The sequence below is a fragment of the Misgurnus anguillicaudatus genome, chromosome 3, assembly GCF_027580225.2.
Source record: "Misgurnus anguillicaudatus chromosome 3, ASM2758022v2, whole genome shotgun sequence".
NCBI lineage: Eukaryota > Metazoa > Chordata > Actinopteri > Cypriniformes > Cobitidae > Misgurnus > Misgurnus anguillicaudatus.
In genome coordinates, this window is record NC_073339.2 from 14,758,445 (window position 1) to 14,782,908 (window position 24,464).

The 24,464-nt window shown below is 37.2% G+C and overlaps 1 protein-coding gene across 1 annotated transcript in view; it reads left to right on the plus strand.

The window, feature by feature from the left end:
• ctnna2 (catenin (cadherin-associated protein), alpha 2) overlaps positions 1–24,464 on the plus strand; it is a 622,713-nt gene that overhangs the window by 19,426 nt on the left and 578,823 nt on the right. Inside the window, exon 2 of the mRNA XM_073862287.1 lies at positions 12,369–12,475. Coding sequence (XP_073718388.1) covers positions 12,374–12,475 — 102 coding nt within the window. The 5' untranslated portion in view covers positions 12,369–12,373. The remainder of the gene's footprint in view (positions 1–12,368; positions 12,476–24,464) is intronic.

Sequence of the window (24,464 nt, forward strand, 5' to 3'; positions counted from 1 at the left end):
AGAGGAAATGGAAATTAATCAAAATGCGGGAACCCAGTAGCGCACACACATTGTTCAAAAATACAGTGCATGTATTCCGCATGGCTTATGTTGCATGCATTTCAGTTGTTTTTGCTAGGTAAGGACAATTTTAAGAGAGCTACCTCAGCAAAAACAACTAATGACTATATAAATTAACGGTATAGATCAGCCGAATCTACCCAACATTTATACTCATCTGCCCCAAATTGTGCAAAACATGGCATGGTTGAAAGCTCTAGTGTTGGTAGATGGGTGACACGGTGTGATTACAGAGGCTTTTGTCCTCCTGGGCATCTCACCATCAACCACTGACATGTTCCAGAAACTTCCGCTGTAATGTGACTGCTGCAGTTTATCTGCTCTTTGTGTTGTCTCTATACCAGGCTGTTTCCATCTCTGTCTGTCTCTTTTATGCTTCTCTATTATCACCCCTCCCCCGATTTTCATTCTTCCCATAGTATCTGGTATTCTCTCTCTCCATTGATTTTTCCCTCGGCTGTCTTTCCGTGTCATTTTTCTCTCTTCCACACTCTCTCAGACCTCTCTTGCTGTCCCCTGTGACCGACAGCTTGTTTGTGGGGAGAGGTAAACCAAAAACGCAGAAAGACAGGTTGGAGAGGTGGAAGGAAAAATGTACTGTAAAATGGCACAGTGGGTTTAGATTGCTCTCTGTCAAATACCGCTACGCCCTCCTGTCCCTCTCCTTGGTATGTAACAATGTCCTCCACTGCCAGCCAAATTTCACACTGCTGCACACACTCAGTGAATATTCCTGACCCAAAATCAGCTTTACAGCTGCTGTAGTCACACAGACTTTTTTAGCATAAAGTTTGGTGCATGCCGAGTTATATTATCATCAAAATATTAAGTTTAACAAATTTGTTAAAAAACATATGCACCAGGTGATTATTAAAGTTACTTATAAGATGAGAGTGGTTTGTGTTTGACTATACACTGTAAAAATATCCTTGTTGCACTTACATTTTTTAAAGTTTAATTAACTCAAGTTGTTTAATAAACTTGTGCAACAAGGAATTTTTTATAATGTAGCTTCAACCATCTTACAATGCAATATGCAATTTACTGTAATGCTGCGTTTACACCAACCGCGTTTGAGGCGTGAAAATCACGTCTACCGCGCCTAGATTGCTGCTTGAACAGTTTGAATGTATTCGGGTGTCTAAAGCAAGCATTTGACGCGCGTCAGAGGCAAAATTCGCTTCTTGTGGGAGGCTATGTGCTATGCGGTTGTTTGTTTGCAAGATGGCTAATATTGACTGTGTATTTATTAGGGATGCACCGAATCCAGATTTTTTAGGTTCGGCCGAATCCACCGTTTAAGAAGCTACTCGCATCCTTATTCCATTAACACAGTAAAACACATTAATGAAGTAAACAACGTCCACAGCAGTGTATTTTTCATTTTATTTAATTTTAACTGTACATTATGCCAGGATGACAAGTTGGAAAAACTATTTTGACAATTACCATAAGCCTATGCATAATAAAAGCGATGCGTTGCGACACGCTCGTTTTTCCAATAAGCAAACAGCTCCGCGCTGAAAACTATATTTAACTTTGAGTGAGAAGCTCCGCTCGTCAATGTCAGTTTTCACACGGCCATCCAATTACAGTGGAGGAGGGGCGGGACATTACCACAGCAACCAACCGGCTCACAGCTGAAGCATCACAGCTACCAAGCGCTTGGCTGAAAAACAGCCGGCATTTGGCGTCCTCAAGGCGTTTTCAGCCGTGTTTAAAAGTTTTGGTGTGTCCAGCCCCTAAGGCTCACCGAAAGAAAAAGCTCATCTCCACATCAGCAAATCTAGGATTCGGCCGAACCCAAACCCCGTCAAAAAGCCCAGTATTCGGCCGAATCCGAATCCTGGATTCGGTGCATCCCTAGTATTTATCGAGAGAGTTACTGGTTTATATTTGGTCACCTTACTATAGGGGGAAAATAAAATTTTTCAACTTGGGCGTCAGCTGCAAATTCGCGTCAAACGCAAAATGCCCAAAAAGCACCATTCGCGCCAAACGCTCAATTGAGGCTTAATTGAGGCTCAAATGAGGCGGAATTGCGTGTACCGCGCCGCGCCAAACGCCTTCTTCACATTGGCTTAACACTGAAATCACTCGCGCTTGACACCTCTACTGTGGTTGGTGTAAACGCAGCATAATTCTTAAAAGGAAAATATCACAATATTTTTTTAAGATGTCAAAAAAAAACTTTGCTGTCCCCAGAGTACGCATGTGAAGTTTCAGCTCAAAATATCATATAGATAATTTATTATAGCATGTTAAAATTGCCACTTTATAGATGCACTTTTAAATGCAAACGAGCTGATCCCTGCACTAAATGGCAGTGCCGTAGTTGGATAATGCAGATTAAGGGGCGGTATTATCCCCTTCTGACATCACAAGGGGAGCCAATTTTCAATGACCTATTTTTTTCACACGCTTGCAGAGAATGGTTTACCATTTACTTTTCTAGGTTGGTAGAAGCACTGGGGACCCAATTATTATACATGGAAAAGTCAGATTTTCCTTTTAACTCATCTGGGACAAAACTAACCTGAGTCAGCTTTGGGACAGAGAAAATCGATGGCGAGAAAGTAACGCAGGCTGTGAGGTCAGCTCACATTTCATTCTTGGTCCAAATTTTCCCAGAAACATCAAACGGACAGCGGCCAAGTAGCACGTTTGTTTGCGCCTGCATGAAATGAGATAACTTTCCACACCAACAGGTGGCAGTAGTCGGTATTCATTACTCAAAATGAATAATGAGTCCCCATTTGCTAGTGGCTGCAGTGATACAAAACACAAACAAAGCACCACTCGCTTACCAGTTTCTCGCTCACCACAGATGGATCCGTGAGCCATATCTTTAAAAAATATTCACGTGTGGTGTATTCACGTAGATGCAAAAATTGGATTAGCATTCTGCGCGTTTCCTCTTGACTTCCTTATTTGCTTTCTTTTGTCACTTTTGTTTTTCTTTGGTGCCCTGGTTGGAGGTGCCAGAATGGTCCGACTCCCCGACGAGCACCTAGCTTAAAAAAATCCTTAGAGAAAGAAAAAAGCTGGTTTGAGATCTGTTAAAATGACATTTTTTTAGAAAACAGAAAACTTTAGTAACTTTTTGTATAGATTGTGTGTTCTTGGCTTCACATGATGATAATTGAGTTGGTCTCAGTGACATTTTGAGTATTGAGTGAGAGCAACAAATGGGAAAATTGCTGACATATAATGAGAATGTTGAGCTTTAAAAGTAGTTTTATTACAACTAAATCTCATTTCTGTATAGGAGAAATAATTGAGACATTAAAGTGATGTCATTTTGATTTCCTTCTCGGTTGGATTTTAATGGTTTTCCTAAGGCAGTGAATGATCAAGTGACAAGTTTGCAGTTAATCTCCAGTTTGCTCGTCTGATATTTAGTGTGGGTTAATCTAAAGATTTAATCTTTACTGCTCAAGGGGAGGATTGGTGGAAACAGGCTGCGGCTGAATTTTCTTTAGGATGGAAGAGCAGGAATACGTAGAACAGAATCAGCCAAACTTTGAAGTTTTGAAGGATCGAGTGCATTTTTCTCAGACAGACCTGCAAAGTAACACGCTGGCACAGTGATGCCATCTGATTAAATGCAGAATAATGATCTCAAAGCACATGTTTGAGTGTATGTGTGTGCGTGTGTAGGTAAGATGATGTCACCATTAGTCTGGTTTGATTGAGCCATCTCAAATCCTCTTTGTTTGCAGCGTCAGCATCACGGCCCAGACATTTCATTATTATTACACGGGTCCCTGAAATGCTTGATTTTGATGGATCAATCATAATCACAATGTCCATTTCGAGCCAAACAAACTTATAAATAAATGGCATTAACTGGTTTATAAATGTGAAGCAGATTTCATCACTACATTAATTATTAACAACAACTTTTTTTACCAAAATACTGTTGGTTTATGAAGGTAGTGTTAGTATAGTTCAGTCACACAGTCACTATGTAGACATTTTGGTTTTGGAACAACACGTTGTTCTAGACTAAATGCTACAGGAACCTAAACCCACACCATAACTAACCCCCTGAAATGAGGGAGTCTAGGGATCGAGTCTAGGGATGTTGATTTATGCAATTCCCCATATTCGATGATCATTTAAATTACAATCATAGTCACGCAAAATTGTATTAATTTAATCGTGTCCATGGCATGACAACTTTTTTTGTGCCTTGAGCATGAATGTCTTTTTCGTGACACTAGCACACATTTCTATAAATAGTTTCTTGTGTCTGTGGCACGACTTTCTTTTTTGTTTCATTTTATGTATTGTTTTTTCATATTTTTTTCCTATTTTCTTACCATTGGCACTTGGGGTTGGGGTTAGAATCACTTTCTGTTGCATTTTTAGACATCCTAACCTAAACCCCAACTCCAGGCGAGAATAGTTTTAAAAGCAGAAGAAGAACATGTAGAAACCAATACATAAAATTACATCCTAAACCCCAAATCTAACCCCAACCCCAAGCGACAATGATTTAAAATAGAAAAAAAACAATATATAAAATGACAAGAAAAAGAAAGTCGAGCCACGGACACAAGAAACTATTTATAGAAATTTGTACGAGTGTCACGAAAAAAAGCCATGGACACAAATAAATTAATCACATTTTGCGCGACTATAACATGACTTTTTGTGAGATCATGTTGCAATAGTCACATGTTAAGCTGTTCGTCCATGTCAAAAAGTGTTCTTTTTCAAGTTGTTCACCTCACTTTTTCAAATCGTTGATAGACTGTTTCTTGTAATTATATCCAAGAAACATACAAAGGTCACTTTTCTCGTCATCATCACATCCAGCTTGAACCTGTGGCACACTTTCAGCAGAGATACTTTAATTATGGAGATAGCAACCCTGGGTATTCTACCATTAAATAAACTGTAACGGTCAACTTGACTAGCGTGCAGCCTCTGGTCATTAGCGGCGTTTTCATGCTAAGCTCGCAGGCTTCCCCTAGAGAGGGTCTTTGCTTTCAGTTGGATAACCGTATTTGCATTTTCTGTATCCGAACTGATCAGATCCACTGTGGATGTCATTTCATTGCATGGGCAGCCAGCCTCGTCTCGAATGATGCTAAAAAGCCCAATCGCACTTGGCATCGAGCATTATTGTGATCATGGCTAAATTAACTTGCGAGCGCTCGCTTCATTTTTTTTCTCCTGCTGTATGTGTTTTGCGCAGTCGCCGCACACATGTGCACGACCTTGCATCGTCAAGTTTTATAGATTTAATTATTATCAACAATTAACCGAAGATCGATTAATCCCTAATCGAGTCTTAACCTAATCCTACAATCTCTTTTGGCACTTCAGATTTGTTTTGCCACTTCAGATAAACTTATTCTAGTATTCGAAATAAACATCTAAGAGTTTAATTCTGTCAAGAATGCTGTTAAAATGCATTAAACCCCCTATAGAATCTTGCTGTCAAAACCTGACAGAATATTCTGGCTTATCACCCTCCACCTGCCACCCACTAATAAAAAATGTCACCCGAACGCGATAATGTCACTTCAGCAGGTAAGACGTTTCTCGTGTTCATTGCAGTGTTTCCTGCTGCAGCGTCAATTTCCATTATAGTTTTGCTTTTGGTCCCACAGCCATGTTGTTCACCGACAACCTGTGCTGACTGAAGCCAGTAAAATGCAGGTGTAAAGGAAAAGCAGAGCTCCTCATTATGACTGGTATTATTATCATCCTGACAGCTAGGCACGAATAGCATAATTATTCCTCTTCTCATTTCCACAAGATAATTGAAGCATTATTGGGCGATAAGGGAATGAAATAGATCCTGCATCGCTTCCTTCTGGCTCATTTCATTGAGGTGCTGGTGTACGGGCCAAAAATACACTTTTTTTTACAAATAACCATAAAGTGTATTTTGGCCCTTACTGTGTGCTTGTGTGTGAAACCATTAATAGTGTGTGGATCTTTGTCACAGGAGAAACTTGTTATTTGTCAGCAAGAACTTTATATTTTCTTTTTTTTTACTCTACACAGACTCAAGATTTACATACTTCGGCCTAGATTTCTGCATAACCTGGTACACTGCATCTTTCGGTTGGAGCGTCCACTAAAGGCTTTGGAGGCGCTTGTTTTTTTTCTCCGTTTTGATGCTAGTTTATTCTGGGTTGCAAAGCAGACAATGCTAAACATTACTGGAGTATTTTCTTAATTTCATGCTTGTGTGTCTGTGGCGGATGATCATCTGATGTGGTTATTGTCAGGATTGATCGTGTTCGCCTGAGGTATGTCAAGAACTTGTTGTTTACAGGAAGCATGGCGACTTACAAATGGGACAGTAATGAATGATCAAAATACATTTGTATGTTTTAGTTGTCTGTGTCTTATTAAAATTAAACCCAAAGGACAGCGTAAGCCACTTTCACATGCCACACTTTTGCCTGGATTTGCCTATAAATAGTACCAAATAAAAGTACCAAATGACACAAATCTACAAAGTTGAGCAGGTTTTAAAGTAACTCTAAAGAGTTTTTGCTCTTTGCTCCCCCTACATGTTGGAAGCAGAATTGTCCATTACCACTGTCGTAAATAATTTAGCCTACTGCAGCAAAGCTGGCTCTGATTGGATTGTAGGTCTGCCGTAAAGCAAGTTTTTGTAGTTTTCACTCGAACTACAGGACTGCTACCCGACAGTTGGAAACTTCTTTAGTGCGGTTTTGGCCGATAGAGGGTTTTGAGTGGATGAACGACTGAAACTTTTTTGGAAACGTTATTTGAAGGTAAATAAACTCTTTGGTGTTGCTTTAATTTCTGTGTGTGTCTGCTTCGTAACTTTCAAATCGGAGAAAAAACATCTCAACTGGACATTGCATCAAAAGATATGATATGTACCTGGAGCAACGTATTTTAGATTTTGCAGAAAGCAGATTTACTTAACTCGTCAATTAAGAGAAAACGCTTCCCTGCCAATGACAAGTTTTTTTGGCAATTCGTATTTTTGCTATTATCAACAAGGTGGCTTACAAAACTTCTAAAACCCGGAAGTATCCCCTTAAGGCAAACAGTTCAAACTCCATGTATGTTTTGATCATCGCGCTGAATCTGATCTGTATCAAAAGTCCTTTAAAAAAATGAAATTTGATCAAAATTTTGTATTTTTTAAGAAACCAACCCATATTTGAGAGTTGATAAAAAGACAAAAAATTAAGGTAGGATGAAACGTGTTTTTTTAAGCAGAGGGTCCATTCTTTCATTTGATATATTATATGTTTATAAATTAAAAGAAGAATATTTTCTGGAAGGCTTTAAACTTTTGTGAAAATCATAAAAAATGCTGCCGCTGGCTGGCAACTTAAAAAAAAAAGCTGGCGGGAAAAGAGTTTTTGAGCTTTGATTGCATACTACAATCTCAAAATAAAAAGTTCAAGAATGTACAAAAATTGTCCCTGGGGCGGTACCTTTTCAAGAAGGTTACTTTTGCACATAAAACGTGCATATTGGTACATATTATGACCTTTTTAAAAGGTACCACCACAGTGACAACTTTTGTACCTTTACCTCGGAGTAAAAGTAACTTGTTTTACAGAAAGGTGATGATTTTTATGGGTGAGTTATGCACATACATTATTTTATTTATTAATTATACATATATATATATATATATATATATATATATATATATATATATATATATATATATATATATATATATATATATATATATATATAGTTATTTTTGTGAGTTTAGCGCGTTTCCCCCACCCATCAATTAATCGGTATCCGTGGCACGCATTTATCACCTTGCATTATTTTTTAAAATATTTTTTTACTCCGTAACGGATATGATTTAAGTTGTAACAAAGTACTTTAAATAAAACATACTTAAGTAAAAGTAAAATTACAGATTTTAAAAACTACTTAAAAAAGTAGAAGTACACAAAAATACTCAATTACAGTAACGCGAGTAAATGTAATTTGTTACTTTCCACCTCTGATGTATTGCTACGAACCATTGAGGAACATATTTTTTAAAGTGATAGTGTAAAAAGTGTAATTTTGAACAGAAAAGGTGATTTATAGCTTTTAAGTCTATTTGGCCATGTTGTTTGTGTTTGAGTTGTAGTGCTATAGGGAATGTTTGACACAGTGCCTGAGACTGTCAGGCATTTCTCCTGAGGTTTCACTGACAGCTGCATCAGAAAAGAGGAAACACAAGACACAGCTTGAGCACAAAGGAGTGGAGATGCACAAAAGTTGCATTTGTTTTTTGTGTATGTAGCTTCTTGACAAGTGAGCAACCGTGACTGGAGCAAACGGAGGCTGGCGGTTTGATCTCAGGTCGATTCTTTTCATGACAGATTGTGTCTGTGTGCATCGAGGAAGAACACAAATATGCATTTATTTAATAGTTCTTTCTTATTGGCACTATTGGAAAATACATATTTTTGTGTTACAGCACATTATCAATCACAGTGTTGAGGGAGAAAGGCTTTAAATTCAACTTAAAGGAAGAAGATACTTTTAGCATACTACTTTCTATACCCCCATCTCTGAATGTAAAAGAACAGATGAAAGTTATAGAAAAGTTACAGTTTGAAAAGTTCTTATCTTGTTTCTGACCAGTCTCAGACTTTTTCCTCTGCATTTTCTCGCAGCTTGAAGGTTTTTCCTATTTTCTGTCAGTCACGTAAACATTTCCCCGTGCTGCTGTGCAGGCCTGATGCCGTACCTTAGATGTCGACCTTAATCAGGAGCCACCTGCTTACATTACCTGTGTTCAAAGGGCTGAGAGCTGGGCTGTGTATGTGCATTTGGCTTTAGTAATCAGTATGTTGGATGCAGGATCTAAAGATGCCGAGAATCTAGGCCAGTGCTCCTGTGAATGAAAGTGTGATGAAACAAGTACGTTACCATGATTTCTACCACCAAATGAGTGCTAATGATTGCTTTTATACAGGATGATGTCATGGCAGGATTATATGAGTTGAGTTGGTGGAGAGTGACTCACTAAAATAATGTTGTTTTTTTTTTGTTTTTTTTTTAAGTAGATCCTAGCAGGATGACCAATATTGAATAGAGTAAATGTGCTTGTGTATATTTTTGTGGACAAAAAGAAAGTAATAATATAAAATATGAAAATAGTTTATGTACCGTTGTAAATATATGATTGTGTAGTTGGAAATACAAAATACGTAAAATGCTACAAAAACAGTACAGTTTTTATTAAAAAAATTATAAATTGGCATACAGTACCCTGTATTGATTAATTCATGTGGAGTTTATAACATGCAATTTAACAGTTAAGCAAGGAATTTTTTATGCTTTTTCTCATTTCTAACTTTTTTTAGTATGCAGTGTTGCAGTTTGAGCATTACAAAATCTACAATCTGCTAAAGTTTACAAAACACAAAGATCCTTCCAAAGGGAGATATTCTCAATACTTGTCCAAAAACTACAATAAACGCCCACACAACCATACACAAAAAGGGGACGAGGCTTGTTTGGTCTGCTTTTAATCCTTCCAGAAAAACGCAGAGTTTTTTTGTGATTGTTGCGGGCAAAAATCCTCGATTTTGCGGCACGTTTTCTTAAAAAATGCGATGGAATATGCGGGATATTTATGCAATTTATGCGATGGAATTGCGGGAATTTGCGAAAATTGGGAACTTGCAAAAACTGCAATGATGTTCATGTCACATAATCATGTCACTTCATAACGTTCCCATGGCAAAAGAGGACACGGTTGCGCTTTTGGGAAGTAAATGCAACATTTTTCAACTTTCTGCTAATATATATGTGACTTTTTGCTACCCGTATTTTGTGCGCGGAAATATGTAATTAATGCAGTGAAAGTGCGTCGTATTTGGAAAAAATGCAGCCCTGCATAAATATGCGGACTTTGGCTGATTATGCAATATATCGCGCGATCGCACAATCGCGCTTTTCTGGAGGGACTGGCTTTAGTAGCCTACTGCATTGTCGCTATGCCGAAAAGATGCAGATTTTTTCCACCCAAATTCTACACTCACTTTGTTCAGCCTTATTTAAACAGATGAATGTTGATCTAGTTTATGTTTTGATGTAGTTTTTAGCCGTGGGCTCACTTTTTGTCTCTACCCATAGTTCTGCGACAAGAGCGTTTCAACAGATGGGGCTTCAAATGACTGGGAACAGGGTTCCCACGGGTCATTGAAATCCTTGAAAGTTTGTGAATCTGGGGGAAAATATTCAAGGCCCTGGGAAGTTTTTGAAAATATACATACAATACATAGATACAGGTCATTGAAAGTGCTTGAATCTATTTTATGCAAAAAGTTTTCTGGAAAAAAAATCGATATTATTCCCTGTGTAGTGTAGGTAATATCATTTAAAATTCTAGACTTTTTAAGCACACATGCTAAACTGTTCGCTTTAAATGCTTATATCTTCAGTATGCGAATGTTGATTCATATCAAATGTTTTTTTGCATAGTTATGTTTGACACATGAAAAAGTCTCGGGTTATTGTACGTATGTAACTGTTGTTCCCTAAGAAGGGAATGAGACGCTGCGTCTCCCTTGCCATACTTCCTGCGTCCCTGTAATGCCGTCTTTGGCAATATTTCAGATAGCGATATACTTCCTGGCTCCTGCGTCACCACTTTTTTGTCGTTAAGCCTCACCATTGGTTGAAGGCGTCCCCAAAGTGTCACCACAGTGACACAGCGCAAGTTCCCTCGAAAAGGGAACTGTAACAATGTATCTTAAAAAGTAACACAATGTAACCTTGCTCTCAGTTGAAATGTTTCCCCACATTTAGTCCTTGAATTTTAAGGTATTGGACCTGGAAAGTCCTTGAAAGGTCCTTGAATTTGAAGTCAACTAAGGTGTGGGAACCCTGTGGAAAGAGATGTGCCGCAATAATGTATCGTGTGATTTTTTGTTATTTTTTGTAATTAAGCATGTCACCAAGCACACATTTAGTACCCCTTAACCCCTTGGGGTCGAAAAATGCGGGGGCACGGTTTGACAGATTTATTTCTCATCAAAGTGGAATCAACTTAAAATACTCATATTTTTAATAATCACACTTACGTGTAAGACAACATTCGAAACTAAAAAATCTAAATAAACACAATCAAGACTTTGTAAAAAGGAGTGGATGCCGGTGACTTCTTTTTTTTTTGAGGGCCCATGATGCGAAGTTCCTCACAACATGTATGTAGTCCGTCATGTGTGTGGTTTATAATTTCAAAATATGTGTTCGGTACGTCGAATGAACCTATGTGCATCACGTGTCTTGTCAAAATAAGTGCCTGCTGCAGATGCGTCTAAAGGGTTTATTATAAAAACCCCCTCGCGTTTGCCAGATACTCGCATAATCTCATGCGTATTCAGAGTTTACTGTTAAGGGAGTGTCTTGCATGTATTTTGTGAGCGTAAGCATCTCTTTTATCATAAATGGTTTTGACACGTGTGCAGTAGGCACTTATTTTGACAAAACACGTGATGCACATGGTTTACATGACACAACAAACACATAGTTTGAAAACACAAGCAACACACATGACAATCCGAACACATATTTTGAATTTGAGCCCCTTGGAAGAGCAGTCATGAGCCACCACTGGTAAAAAGGCATAATACACTGAAACGGTAAAAAGTTGTATCAACTTAATAAATTACTTTAATTAGTAACACCTAAAAGTTTTTTTCAACTTACATTTTTGTACTTTTTAACAGTAAATTTAGATAAAAATGTTTAAATATTTTAGGTTTTACCAACTAAAGTAATTATTTAAAAAGCCATCCGGTCGGCGTCGCGCGTTCATGTGTTTTGGGGGCGTGGCTTTAGAAGAAACCCAGAACACTCGATTTTTATAGTCTCTTTCAGAGTACTTACATTTTACTTATGTGTTGTATATAAAGACAGTTTAAACAAATTTGTAAAAAAGTTTTTTAGATAATTCCTGCCTATCCTGCCTTTAAGTGTACTTACAAAGTAAAAAAAAAAATAAGTTAAAAAGTTGTGTTGTTTTATGTGATGTGTTTGTTTCTTTATATTGTGAGATAATAAAGTCTTACTTGCAACAACAATGACTCAATTTAAAAAATTTGCGCAACGTTCAGAGACGTTCAAAATAGAAAATCTTTCCTGCTTTTAATAATAAATGGGCCTGCCAGCCTGATTTTGTCAAAAGGTTAAGTCCATTAAACTTTGATTCTGTAAGGTGTTTACCTTTTTCTTTTGTCATTTATTTAAACTGTCACTCTCTGTTTCGTAATGTCTGTTTTATCCTTCGAAATGTTTAACCCCTTGCCGTTCCTCCTTTCTTTTCACAGCAAACATGACTAGCGCTACGTCCCCAATCTTGCTGAAATGGGACCCCAAGAGCCTTGAGATTCGCACACTGACTGTGGAGAGGCTGCTGGAGCCCTTGGTCACACAGGTAATATCTTGGTAATATTACTCCGCTGCTGTTTATAAGAAAGCAATAAGACTTTTATTAAGATGCTTGTATTGTGAGCACTGTGATGAAATCGTGTTCTTTGGGATGCTGTCAGTTTTTCTCTTTATTCGCCTTCGGTGAATTATGTATTGCTGGTTTGTGTTTACTCGAGTGGTCGGTATAAAATCTTATATCTAGAGAACAGGCTAGAGGTTTGTACATGATGCATTTTGATGATTGCAAATGCAAGGAATACTTATTTTACACAGTACAATCAATATCAATGACTATGGATTATTATTATTTGGTATTTTGGAAACAATGTAAGGAACTGTTATTTAATTTGTCTATTGGAGACGTTTTTTGCAAATAATCTTAAAGTATTTGTTAATAATAAATCTGGCCTATTTATTGATCTATCGCTAATAAACTCAATATTTGTTTCTCAATCTCTTGTGGACTAACTGCATATTGACCATTCATAATCCAAATATCATTGATGTCACAATGACCTTTGGAAACGTGGCAATGTTTGCCACCCAACAAGTGCCAGTTTTACTTCAGGAAATTATAATGAAGATTGATGAAATCAAGTTGTTTTTATATTGGCTGAATACTGGACAGAGATGTGGGAAACTGATCCAAGACCTTGTCCGGAGCGAACAAGAAGAATCTGCTGATCGTTACATTATTTAAGTCTTTAAGGCTCACAACTCTTAGTTTTACTTGTTCACTTTTGTCTAGGGTACATGTGTATTTTTTTAAAGCTGAAAGCAATTTTAATATCTAGAAAAGCTGAAAACATTTCATAACTTTGTTATGTTGTGCAAAGGAGCAACTGTCTTGGACTTGCAGCTAGAGGCTAAACATTTGCAACACCCCTACTCATATTTTATTATTATTTTTTATTATATTAGAAAATTTAAGTCATTAATTATATAATATAACAAACTGATTTGGATGGAAACTATGTACTCTGGCCAAAGAAAAACATAAAATAATTTTAAACTGTTTTAGGGTCAGAATTACAGGTCTTCCTATTTTGGCTATTTGTCGAACAACTTCATGTGGTTCATCCTGGGATGCGTTTTTAACAGATCTAAAAGAAAGTAATATCTATACTGTGCATTTGTAGACTACTTTCCCACCACCCTCTGCTAACTTAACTGTTTAGTTTTGTAAATAGATATACACAATTTGTCTGTCCACACATTTCAATTAGTTTAAAGGTCATGAGAAAATAAAAGTCAGTCAATTTGCTAAACTTTTGACTTATGTGTAGTATGTACTGTAAACTATACTGCGTACCGCATAGTTATTGACTGAAGGGCAACTGCATTTCCCATTATGCAGTATTTCATGTTTAATGCCACTGAGTAATTGTGTCTTCTTAAGCCACGGTTCATAAAACTGTCTTCATGGCTTTCACAAGGAATGAAATGTTAATAGACATCCTCTGAAACAAAACATGGTTATATTAAAATAAGACCTGAAGCGTCTTTTGCGTCATGCTTTATAACACAAGAATAAAATTCAGTCATCAAGTCTTTTCCATTTCCAAATTGTTATTTGATGTTTGCGTGCGGATACTGTGCCTGACCTCTCTGTACACTTGGTTAATCTTTACCATGGACAGCTCTCTGCAGCTTTATTGTGAGATAAACATGAAAAAAAAAAGAGTTGTAGTCCATATTCACACTGCCAAGTTTTATCAAGGACAACTGCATTCAAATGCAACATTTTCTTTAGTTTTACACAGGGATCCACAATATAAATATGGTGGATTTTCGAATTAACAATTTACAATAACCTTCATTAATAAGCAAGCCTGTATACAATTTATAAACATTTAAAAAGTTAAAAATGTTAAATAATTTTTATTTGTGAGCCGTCTGTGAAATTCACACTAAATTCGCACAATTATGAGATTAGGAGCATCAAAGTTTGATTTCAATCATTGATTTCACTTTAATTTCAATCTTCAGTTTGACTAAATGCATTTTAATTCATCATTTGGTTGTCGCTGCATGCATTTTTAGGAGTAAATTCGTAACTTGGTCACTTCTGTAAACCACCAAACCCTGCGTGTATAGAACGGGATTAAGCACTAAGCTGTACTGTAATATGCAGGGTCATGTTTTATAAACATAAGTGCAGATTTCTTTGAGATTAAACATAAAGGGTCAGTTTCCCGCACAGGGTTTACTGTAGATTAATCCAGGAATAGGTCTTAGTTATGTTAGGACATTTAAGTATTTTATACAAACATATAATACAAAAACAATAATGTCTGCATATTGGGACAAAACAATGACACTGTTAAATGTTAAGATATGCCAATGCAAGTTGTTTTTAAATAAATGCACCTCAAACATGCACTTTAGTCTGGGACTAGGATAAACCCTGTCTAGGAAACCACCCCAGTAGCTCTTAACTCATTCCCCACCCGCCTTTTTTTTCTTTTCTTTTTTTGTTGAAAATTTGCCCTCCAGCTTTTTTGTGATTTTCACAAAAGTTTCACTAAATGCCTACCAGGAAAAATGTATTCTAAAAATATATAAAATACAAATATATCAAATGAAAAAACAGACCATCTGCTTTTAAACAAACAATAAACAAACAAACAAAACGGGGAAAAAAAGTTTCACCCTATCTATATTTTTTCTGTTTACAAACTCAAACTTAAATATGGGTATTTTTCTTCAAAAAATTTTTTTTTACCAAAAAGCTGAAATAATTGCTTTTTGTGAAGAAATTTTATTAGAGATCAGATTCAGAATGATTATCAAAACATACACGGAGTATAAAATTAATAAATAATTTTTGATACAATTTTTATACAATATTTATAAATTGGGTAAGTGCGCTATCTAGTGGATAATCGCAGTATTACAGATAACCATAAAAACTCATCAGGAAATTTTTTTTCATGCAAATGTTTTCTCTTAATTGATGAGATACTTGTCAATGGCAGGGAAAGAGTTAACAAGACAAGAGCCCAAAAAATTATGCGCCAGCGCAAACCATAATTTTGTCGTTAAATACCAACTGTTGGGATTTAAGGCGCACAGCAGATAATTAGCGCTGAAAAGGTGTGACCTAGTTATTTTTGCAACTGATCTTTTTCCCTTTCAGACGCAAAATTGTTGGAAGGAAATTATTTAAATGATGCACGCAACGCAAATCACTAATGTTTGCGTGTGTGTTATAACTGGTATTTGCATCATTATTTAATGGCGAAATATTTAAGCCCAGGGGTGGGTGAGTCGCGAACCCCGCTGCTCATTAATCTTCTGAGCATTTTGACGTTTTATTGGCCTTAAATACATATATGCATCAAAATTCCAATCTTTGCAAGTATCCTCATAAACACGACCATTTAGGTCTTAAGAGAAAGTAAACAGCTGAAAGAGAAAACGCATGTGTAACAGTATATTGGATCCAGACTTTGGTTTTAAAGGTGAAATACGTAGAATTCGCCACTAGATGGCGCCAAAACGGCAATCAGTGGAAATCAGCTGTTGCGCCGTGTTATTTAATTTGCCCCTTTTTAATAAACAACTCGCAAATATTTCCACTCCCATCTGTGCTTTTTTAAATTGTGCTCTCACGCTAATTTGCCGTTTAGTAAATCTCGCCCTCTAACATATTTTAAGATGTTAAAATTTACTGCAGAAGAAAGTAACTTTTTTTTTTTAGAATTTTTCATGTTGTAGACTAGAAATCATTATTATAGAATATAAAAGTGCATGAGGGCACTGACTCCAAATGATTCTCTATGGCTCGAACCGGCAATCGGTACGTCATTGGAGGCAGGCGCTCTAACAAGGAGGCTAAAGGCCTTGAGCTCTATCATCTATCTGGTATCTGATAGCGAGGTTTACTGTACTTACCGCAGCTCTCACTCACTTACTAGCTGGCTTCTGTTACACCTCAATGCCATTGTCCTAAATGAAGGTGATGTGTCATCCCATGCTCTTTATGCCCATGACAGCCACTTCAAACAGTGAGTTGAGGCAGAAACTTAGTTTGCAGTTCACAAATGCGATGTTGAACAGCTTTCACCCGAGTGCCGACAACGACAGGCTTTCAATCAGTGACCGGCAGCACCTTTTGAAATTGTGTAGAACAAGCATATCTGTGTGAAAATGTTTCTAGATTTATGGAAACACTGGTGAAGTCAGTCACAAAAATGTTATACATTCATCTTTTTGTCATCTCAAAACGTGTAGGCACATTTAGATGTATTTTTGATTGCAAAAGCCAGCTGCCATCCACTATTTCAGATCTTCTTGTTTGTGGAATGAGAGCTTAGGAAAATACCATATAACTATTTTAGAAGTTATATGGTATTTTTACTATAGTTATATCTTATATAAAGCTTTTTATAATATAATGTGCAATTTTGGCATGCAAATGCATGCATTTGAAAATGAAAAATAAGTGACTGGACAGCAGAGATGAAGGGAACGTCCATTAAAATAAAGTTTGTTTCAAAATCGTACAGGTTTGGAAGAACACGAGGATTAGTAAATAATTCAATTTTGGGTGAATTAGCAGTTTAACACTACATTTTATTTTACTCTTTGGCATGCACACACATGCTTTGATCTGATGAAGACATGTCTTTACCTCTAGCAAAGGTGCCATTATTATGCACCATTCTGAGGACAGTTATTGTGATCAAAATGCTCTTAAGTGGAATTTTTATAGCCAGATTGAGAAGAAAAAATAAACGTACATGGCCAACTATCTGTTTCGTCATTTTTTGAACCGGTTGCTTTGATCAAAGCAGTCCGTCCTTCAATGGGTGTTGGCCTGAGGGTTTCAGCAGGTTGGAAGCTAATTCACAGTCAGTACAGGGAATTCACTAAATGAATTGTGCCCGCTGATATCCTTTATGCATGCGCTGTTGTTGTTGTTGTAGGGGCTGATTCACTAAAGTAATTATGCAAACTTAATGACTGAAACGTGCTCTCAAAATTAGTGCTGAATGCATTCTGCAAAGCGGGGTTCCTGATCTTGCAGGTCAGTTTTGAGTGCTAGTTTGAGGAGGACTGCTGTCTTACTTTAATGGGACAGTATTGCCCCACCACTGCAATCCAGGCACTATAATCGACTCTGCTTATCTACATTTACATTTATGCATTTAGCGAATGCTTTTATCTGAAGTGACTTACAACATTCAAAGCAAATAGTTTTTTCTCACCTTTGCAAGGCTAATGCAATGCTCTACCTGTCGAAATACGCCGTTATACACATCCATCATTTTATGAATACCTGCTATCATGATAGATTGATATCATAGTTTTATTTCTGAAAGCAGGCGGTATAAGCAAAATTTAACATGTGAGTTTTGTGAATAAGACACAATCTGGAATCCTATTTTAATCTATCGTCTGCTGTATAATGATGCTAATTTACATAAAAATAAGACGTGTTTGCGCTAGTAAAAATGGCAATGGGTGCATTCAAATACATTCCAGTGCTATTTTAATACAATTAGGAATTGGTTAAACCGGTTTTGTACTAAAAGGTTGCTCGCAAAAGTTGCATGAGTGTTAATGGGCGAGAAACGCTGCTGTAATTGGATATCACTCGACTCGCTATGATGACAAATGAAAATGTTGTTTCAGTCATTCTTGCAGTGTGTCGTACAGGAAGCATGTAATAGCTCAGAACTGGATGTGCAGACTGTGGAAGAGAGAGAGTTTGATTTCAGATAAACAAGTCGAGAAAAACATTTGCTCTCCGGGCGAGAGACTGATTGATATGGCCAATTTACAGCTTTTGTGGAGTTTAGCACTCAACTTTCATCCCCCATCTCTCGTTGTTTTCTCTTTCTCCCTTTCTTTACTCTTGCATGCTCCGAATTACATTGTGAACCGTCCCTGAAGTTGTTCACTACAGCTTTTCCATTGTTTTGCGACATAATGGATGCGTACCATGCAAGGAATCATGGGAATCCTAATGGATTTTTAACATGCCATTAATGCTTCAATTGGAACTAGTGCAAAAAGTGGCTCAGCTAAAAATTTAACTTTAGTTCTGTCAGAACTTGCTTTCTTGTGATCTCAGGAAGGGCCATGGACGACATGGCCACTGGGACCAGCCATGCCTTTTAGTTAACGCCTGTTGAAACAATACTAAGGTTGGATGTCATCAATTTACATTATGATCAGTGGCGGCTGGTGACTTCTCTTCCGAGGGGTGCAAATTCAAAATATGTTTGTTATGATAAAAGAGACGCTCACATTCACAAAATACTAGCAAGACACTAACTTAAAGGAACAGTATGTAGGATTGTGGCCAAAACTGGTATTGCAATCACAAAACTTGTGGCTAAAACTGGTACTGCAGTCAAACAACTGGTGGCCAATACACAAAATTACAACAAAAACATCAGTTGAGGGCTGCAACTCCACTTTTGAAATGACAATATCCTGGCCAGACCACTGTTGTCAATGATATAAGTATTTGAAATGAACATGATTTCTTAATGTCTAGTGACATATCAGGGCCATTTTATGATTAATTGATATACATTTCTTACATACTGTTCCTTTTAACACTAAACTCTGATTCCACACGAGATTAAGCGAGTATCTGGCAAACGCAAGCGTCTCTTTTGTCATAAACCCTTTAGACGCGTGTGCAGCAGACACTTATTTTGACAAGACGCATGATGCACATGGTTCACATGACGCACAAACACATATTTTGAAATGACGAGCCACACACGATGGGCTAAACACATGTTGTGACAAACTTCGCATCCTGCACCCTCGAAAAGTAAGTCTCCGGCCGCCACTGATTATGTTTCAAGCAAAAGATCCGCTAATAACCAACCTGGGGCCAGGTTTACTAACAGCTTGCGCCAGCGCGAAACATAATTTCGGCGTTAAATAATAACTGTTGTAGTTCCTGCAACCGTGAAGGTCATCACACCGCTGATCTACTGACCGTCCTTCTAAGAGATGCCCAGACGATGCCTGACCAGCGACCACCGGCGGAACCAGTTTAATTTGCTTACCCGTTCACATACCCCGATAGTATTTATATTTATATAAATATATATGTATCTCTCTCAAGGGTTTTTTCCCTCCTAGGAGTTTTCCCCCTGGACTAGCGAGGAGGGTTTTTCTCCTAGGGTTTTTTTCATCCCCTGGAGAGTCCGCCACCTTTGGCTTAACTTACTACTTTACTGTATACGTTACATTATTACTATGCTCGTTTTTCTCGGTTTTATACATCTATTAATGTAAAGCTGCTTTGAAACAATTACCTATTGTGAAAAGTGCTAAATAAATAAAATTTAATTGAATTGAACTGTTGGGATTTACTTAAGACGGGCAGTGGATAATTAGCGCTGAAAAGGTGTGGTCTCATTATTTTTGCAACTGACCTTATTGTAAATGCATTTCTAGGAGTTTTCCTTTCAGATGCAAAATGTATGGGAGGAGATTATTTAAGTGATTCACGCAACACGATTTACTGATGTTTCGGTGGTATAAATGGTATTTATGCCATTATTTTTGTGCAAAAAATCATGTCTTAAATCATTTTGCGCTTGAAATGGCTAATATTGTTGCTGATGGAAGAGGCATCAGAGAGGGCATGGTGCAAAGCATAGGATTTTTTAGTTTGTTTGTTTTTTTAGTTTATTTGGAATGCCAGAGGAATATATTATTCAAAAATATTTTTGGCCGAAAGACTTTTATTACTGAAACAATGCGGCCGAAATGTTGTGATGACACAAACAGAAACCGCGACCTGCACGTGCTTGTCTGAAGCAACATGTCTGCAGTGTGGACATATTTCGGTATCCCTGTGTCTCAATTCGTTCCCTAGTTCCCGAGGTCATGAATCAGTATGGATCATAGATAAATACGCACATTTAAGTAGGGAAAGTTCAAAAAAGTATAATTTGCATGTGTTTCAAAGGCTTGCAAATGTTAACATTCAAGTGATTTTAAACAATTTAACCGCAAAAAGGTGCCAAAGTGAGCAGCTTTCTGTACGCACAGACCTATGGCACAAAGGCACATCCGGTTGAATGTTTTCGGGCTTGGTTTTCTCGTTTTCACAATACCAGGTGTTTCAAAACTTTGTATAAACCTTATGATTATTTGCGACCCTGAACTATGGCTTTGGATGGCCATTGGTCTATGAAAGCGCTATATAAATGCAGTCCATTTACCATTTACCAACTAATTTGTGCTGATCTTAGTAGATTGAAAGTCAGCAGTTCTGCCTGCGTTATTTAATTTGCGCCTAAGGTGCCTTTAAGCATCTCTCTTCCAGTGGCTCTCCAGTGCCCAATGCTCCGGGTGATCAGATGGACACTTTCAGGTATACTGTACACTATGCACTGTACAAACACTAAACGCTGCCACACACTACAAGATAATTGTGCCCCCTTATGACCTAGGTAATTTCTGGGTCGTCTTAGTGGTTGTACCGATTATCTTATTTGATTTTGTGAATCTGTTCGGAAACACTCCGATTGAAAATGTTTAACTCATTCACTGCCATTGACGAGTTATCTCGTCAATTATGAGTTAATATTTAACTAATAAATATGCCTTTCTGGACGAATTTCAAAGTGAAAGTGTAATACCGCTTTTATCCATTAGAAACCAAATTTATCAAAAACGGAAGTTAAAAAGATTTAATGATTTATTTTAACTGCCTTTATGTTTGATAGTCATTCTGAGTTTGATCTCTAAAATAAATTCCTTTACAAAAACGCAATTTTTTAAGCTTTTTGCTAAAAATTTTGTATTTTTGAAGAGAAGTATCCATATTTCAGTGGTTAAATTAAGTAGAAAAAGTAAATATATAATGAAACGTTTTTTCCCCATTTTGTTTGTTTGTTTGTTTGTTTATTGTTTATTTGAAAGCAGAGGGTGTGTTCTTTAATTTGATATAATTTGTATGTTTATATATTTATAGAAGATAATTTTTCCTGCAAGGAATTTTGTGAAACTTTTGTTAAAATCACAAAAATGCAGGTGGGCAAAAGGCTGGCGGTGAATGAGTTAATATTTACAATCAGGAATTCTGAGGACAAATGTGGCACGAAATGACACCCAATTAGAAAGCAAGTTAATAACATTTCTGTGAGACGTTCAGTAAAAAGCCGTCCAAATAGCATTGCTTCCATTTCTTCATGTCCGTTGTACGCAATGTTATGGCGCTTTTCCATTGCAAACATGTAGTACCCCACGGGTCAGGATGTGTCAGGTCATCTTACTTTGGCTTGGTTTGCTTTTCGATCGAGTTTAGTATCACTTCAGAGTTGATTGTATTATAGGCGTGTCGTTATATTTACGTGATCCCTACTGCTGTGACATCATACAAGCGAGCGTCATTGGAAAGCTATACTTTCCCATACATTTATTTATTTCTCAGTCCGCCACAAAATCAAAATTGAACACCACAAATAAATGTTTGCACATTGCGTTTATCACTACCTCTGTCTCACATGACAGTTTTTGAACAAACACCCGTGCCGTCAGTCGACGTGCTCCACTGAGACAAATTTAAGTTGCAAAAATTGCGAATGTGCCGCCACAAACCGCACGTCTGTAACATTTTGGTACGGTGTTCCTTAATTCTCAACCTGTGAATGTTTTTTACCGCTAAAAGAGACAAAACATACAACTTACAGCTTACAACAAAGCACAGATGACAATAGGTTTGCTCGGGACAGTGCAAGCACGAAGGTAAGGCTAATCTTGTGTTTATCATGACAAGCGTCAAGATTCTCTTGGTTGGAACCCCAACCGAGGTGGTAATAAAAAAAGTATTGGGTACTACGTACTGCACCCAGTGAAAAAGACCCTAAAAGTAAGCTGACCCGACCCAAACCGTGGGGTACTGTGCAATGGAAACATGCCATTAGTTTATTGTGAAGTCAAGTTTGACCGTGAAATATTTTGCGAGAATTTCCATTTATACAATTGGGACTTGAGTTATTTGTGAACGGAATCTGTTGATCTGTGGTGTGCTGTCATGATTACATAGCGACACTCCACACACTATAGCCTCCTTTCCCAAATCTTACCCCGGAGCATTGCAAAGTTAGCTCCAACCTTGATCAAACACACCTGAGAAAGCTAATCAAGATCTTCATGATCACTAGAAAATCACAGGTGGGTATACAGACGGTTTCATCGGACGCACGTGTGGTGACGCGATTACGCGTCCGGTCGGAGCGTTACTTCCGGTTTCTGTTTGTTTAATGGTCTGACTAGTTGCTAAACTGAACTCTTTAACAAATACTTTGTCGAAAATAACAAATGTTTTGGTTTCAACTATTTTGCTTGTTATATAAACTACTTTTAAAGGACTTTGTTGATATTTACTCTAAGCAGAGTTTACCGGAAGTTACGTGTGTTCCACAAAAGCCGCTTGTTTATGCTGTTACTGCTGAAACGTCTATAAGAACAAAACTAAATTGTTAAATTGTCATGTTTGTGGTCTCTAACATTTTTGATAAGATTTCAAAAATCTGTTAGTGTGGCCTTACCAAAATAAAGCCTAGCTTTTATTGTAAATTGAAAATCTAAAATCTTTAGATTTCAAAGATCTCAAAGACCTTCACATTAATATTGTGAGGCATATAACTTTGCTGGTTGCCAAACTCAGTGTCAATTTGGTTTGTTTCATATCAAGGACAAACATGGCAGCTATTGAACTTTTAAGTGAATGCACGCACACACACATACACACACACACACACACACACACACTCACTCACACACACACACACACTCACTCACTCACACACACACACACACACACACACACACACACACACACACACACACACACACACACACACACACACACACAGTGAAGCTGCTCCTCATCAACAGTATTCTGTGAAATGAGCCTTTCTCCTACAGACAGGTGAAAGTCAATAAGGGTTTTAAGATAGATGAATACTGATTAAAAGTCAGTGAATAGACATTAATTTTGATCTGAGCTGTGGTAGATAATGTTTTGTATACGATAAAGTTTTAATGTGGACAGGTACTTGAAATGCGTCCTTAAAGAGGACGTGTCATGTAAGACAGGATTTTGATCTCATATATCTTTGCTATGGTGTTCTATTTCAGCTTAATGTTAAATAGCAAAGTAGACCCACAGTGAGACTAGGGGCAGGGGCTTTCTGTAAGTTTAATAAAAAGTAAGGGCAGTATTCAGAAAATCAGTTTTGAAACAGACAGTTTGGTGATGCTAGTTGTGAAAAGCTTTACTATTAAAATGAAAGCACTCTTGTTCAAAGTGTCAATGGCCTTACTGATGTGTTTCTCTTCAAAAAGTGTTATTGAGCTCAGCTACATTGCCTTGTCAAGTTTTGATGAATTTTGCACCTGGTCCCCAAATGTATGATGTCATAGAGATGCAAAACATTTGGGAAGAGTCCAGAGAAACAATAGTCAGGTGTGTGAGAAAGCGAGATTGCTCTGTGGCGTACTTACAATTTTGTTTTTGACATCTCCATGTCTAGTTTCTTACAGTATCTATGTCCTGAAGGCAGTCCTTTTGATTTATAGTTCACATACAGACTGGTGCCGAGTCAATGATCACATTGGATAAATACAGGGCTGATGCAGAATTTCAAGTTTATTTGTTTTATGAATAACATTAATAAATATTACTTTAATATATCATAAAACACAGATACATAGAGTTAGGAATTTAAAACCTCTGTAAGTGGAAACATTCTCTGAATTTTTTTTTGAGGTTCACGTAACGAAAAAGATAAAAGGTTTAAGCAGATGCGAATAAGCAAATGATTTTTTTAGTTTTGAATGAAAAAACAAATATCTTGATTAGTGTCATTCTCAGCATACCTGATCCGAAGTGAATCAAAGACAGCAGTCATTGAATAGAATAATGCACTGAATTGGTCGAAAAGAGTGCAAATATTTAACCAGCTACTGTATAAAACAGTTTTATGAAGTGTTACCTGATT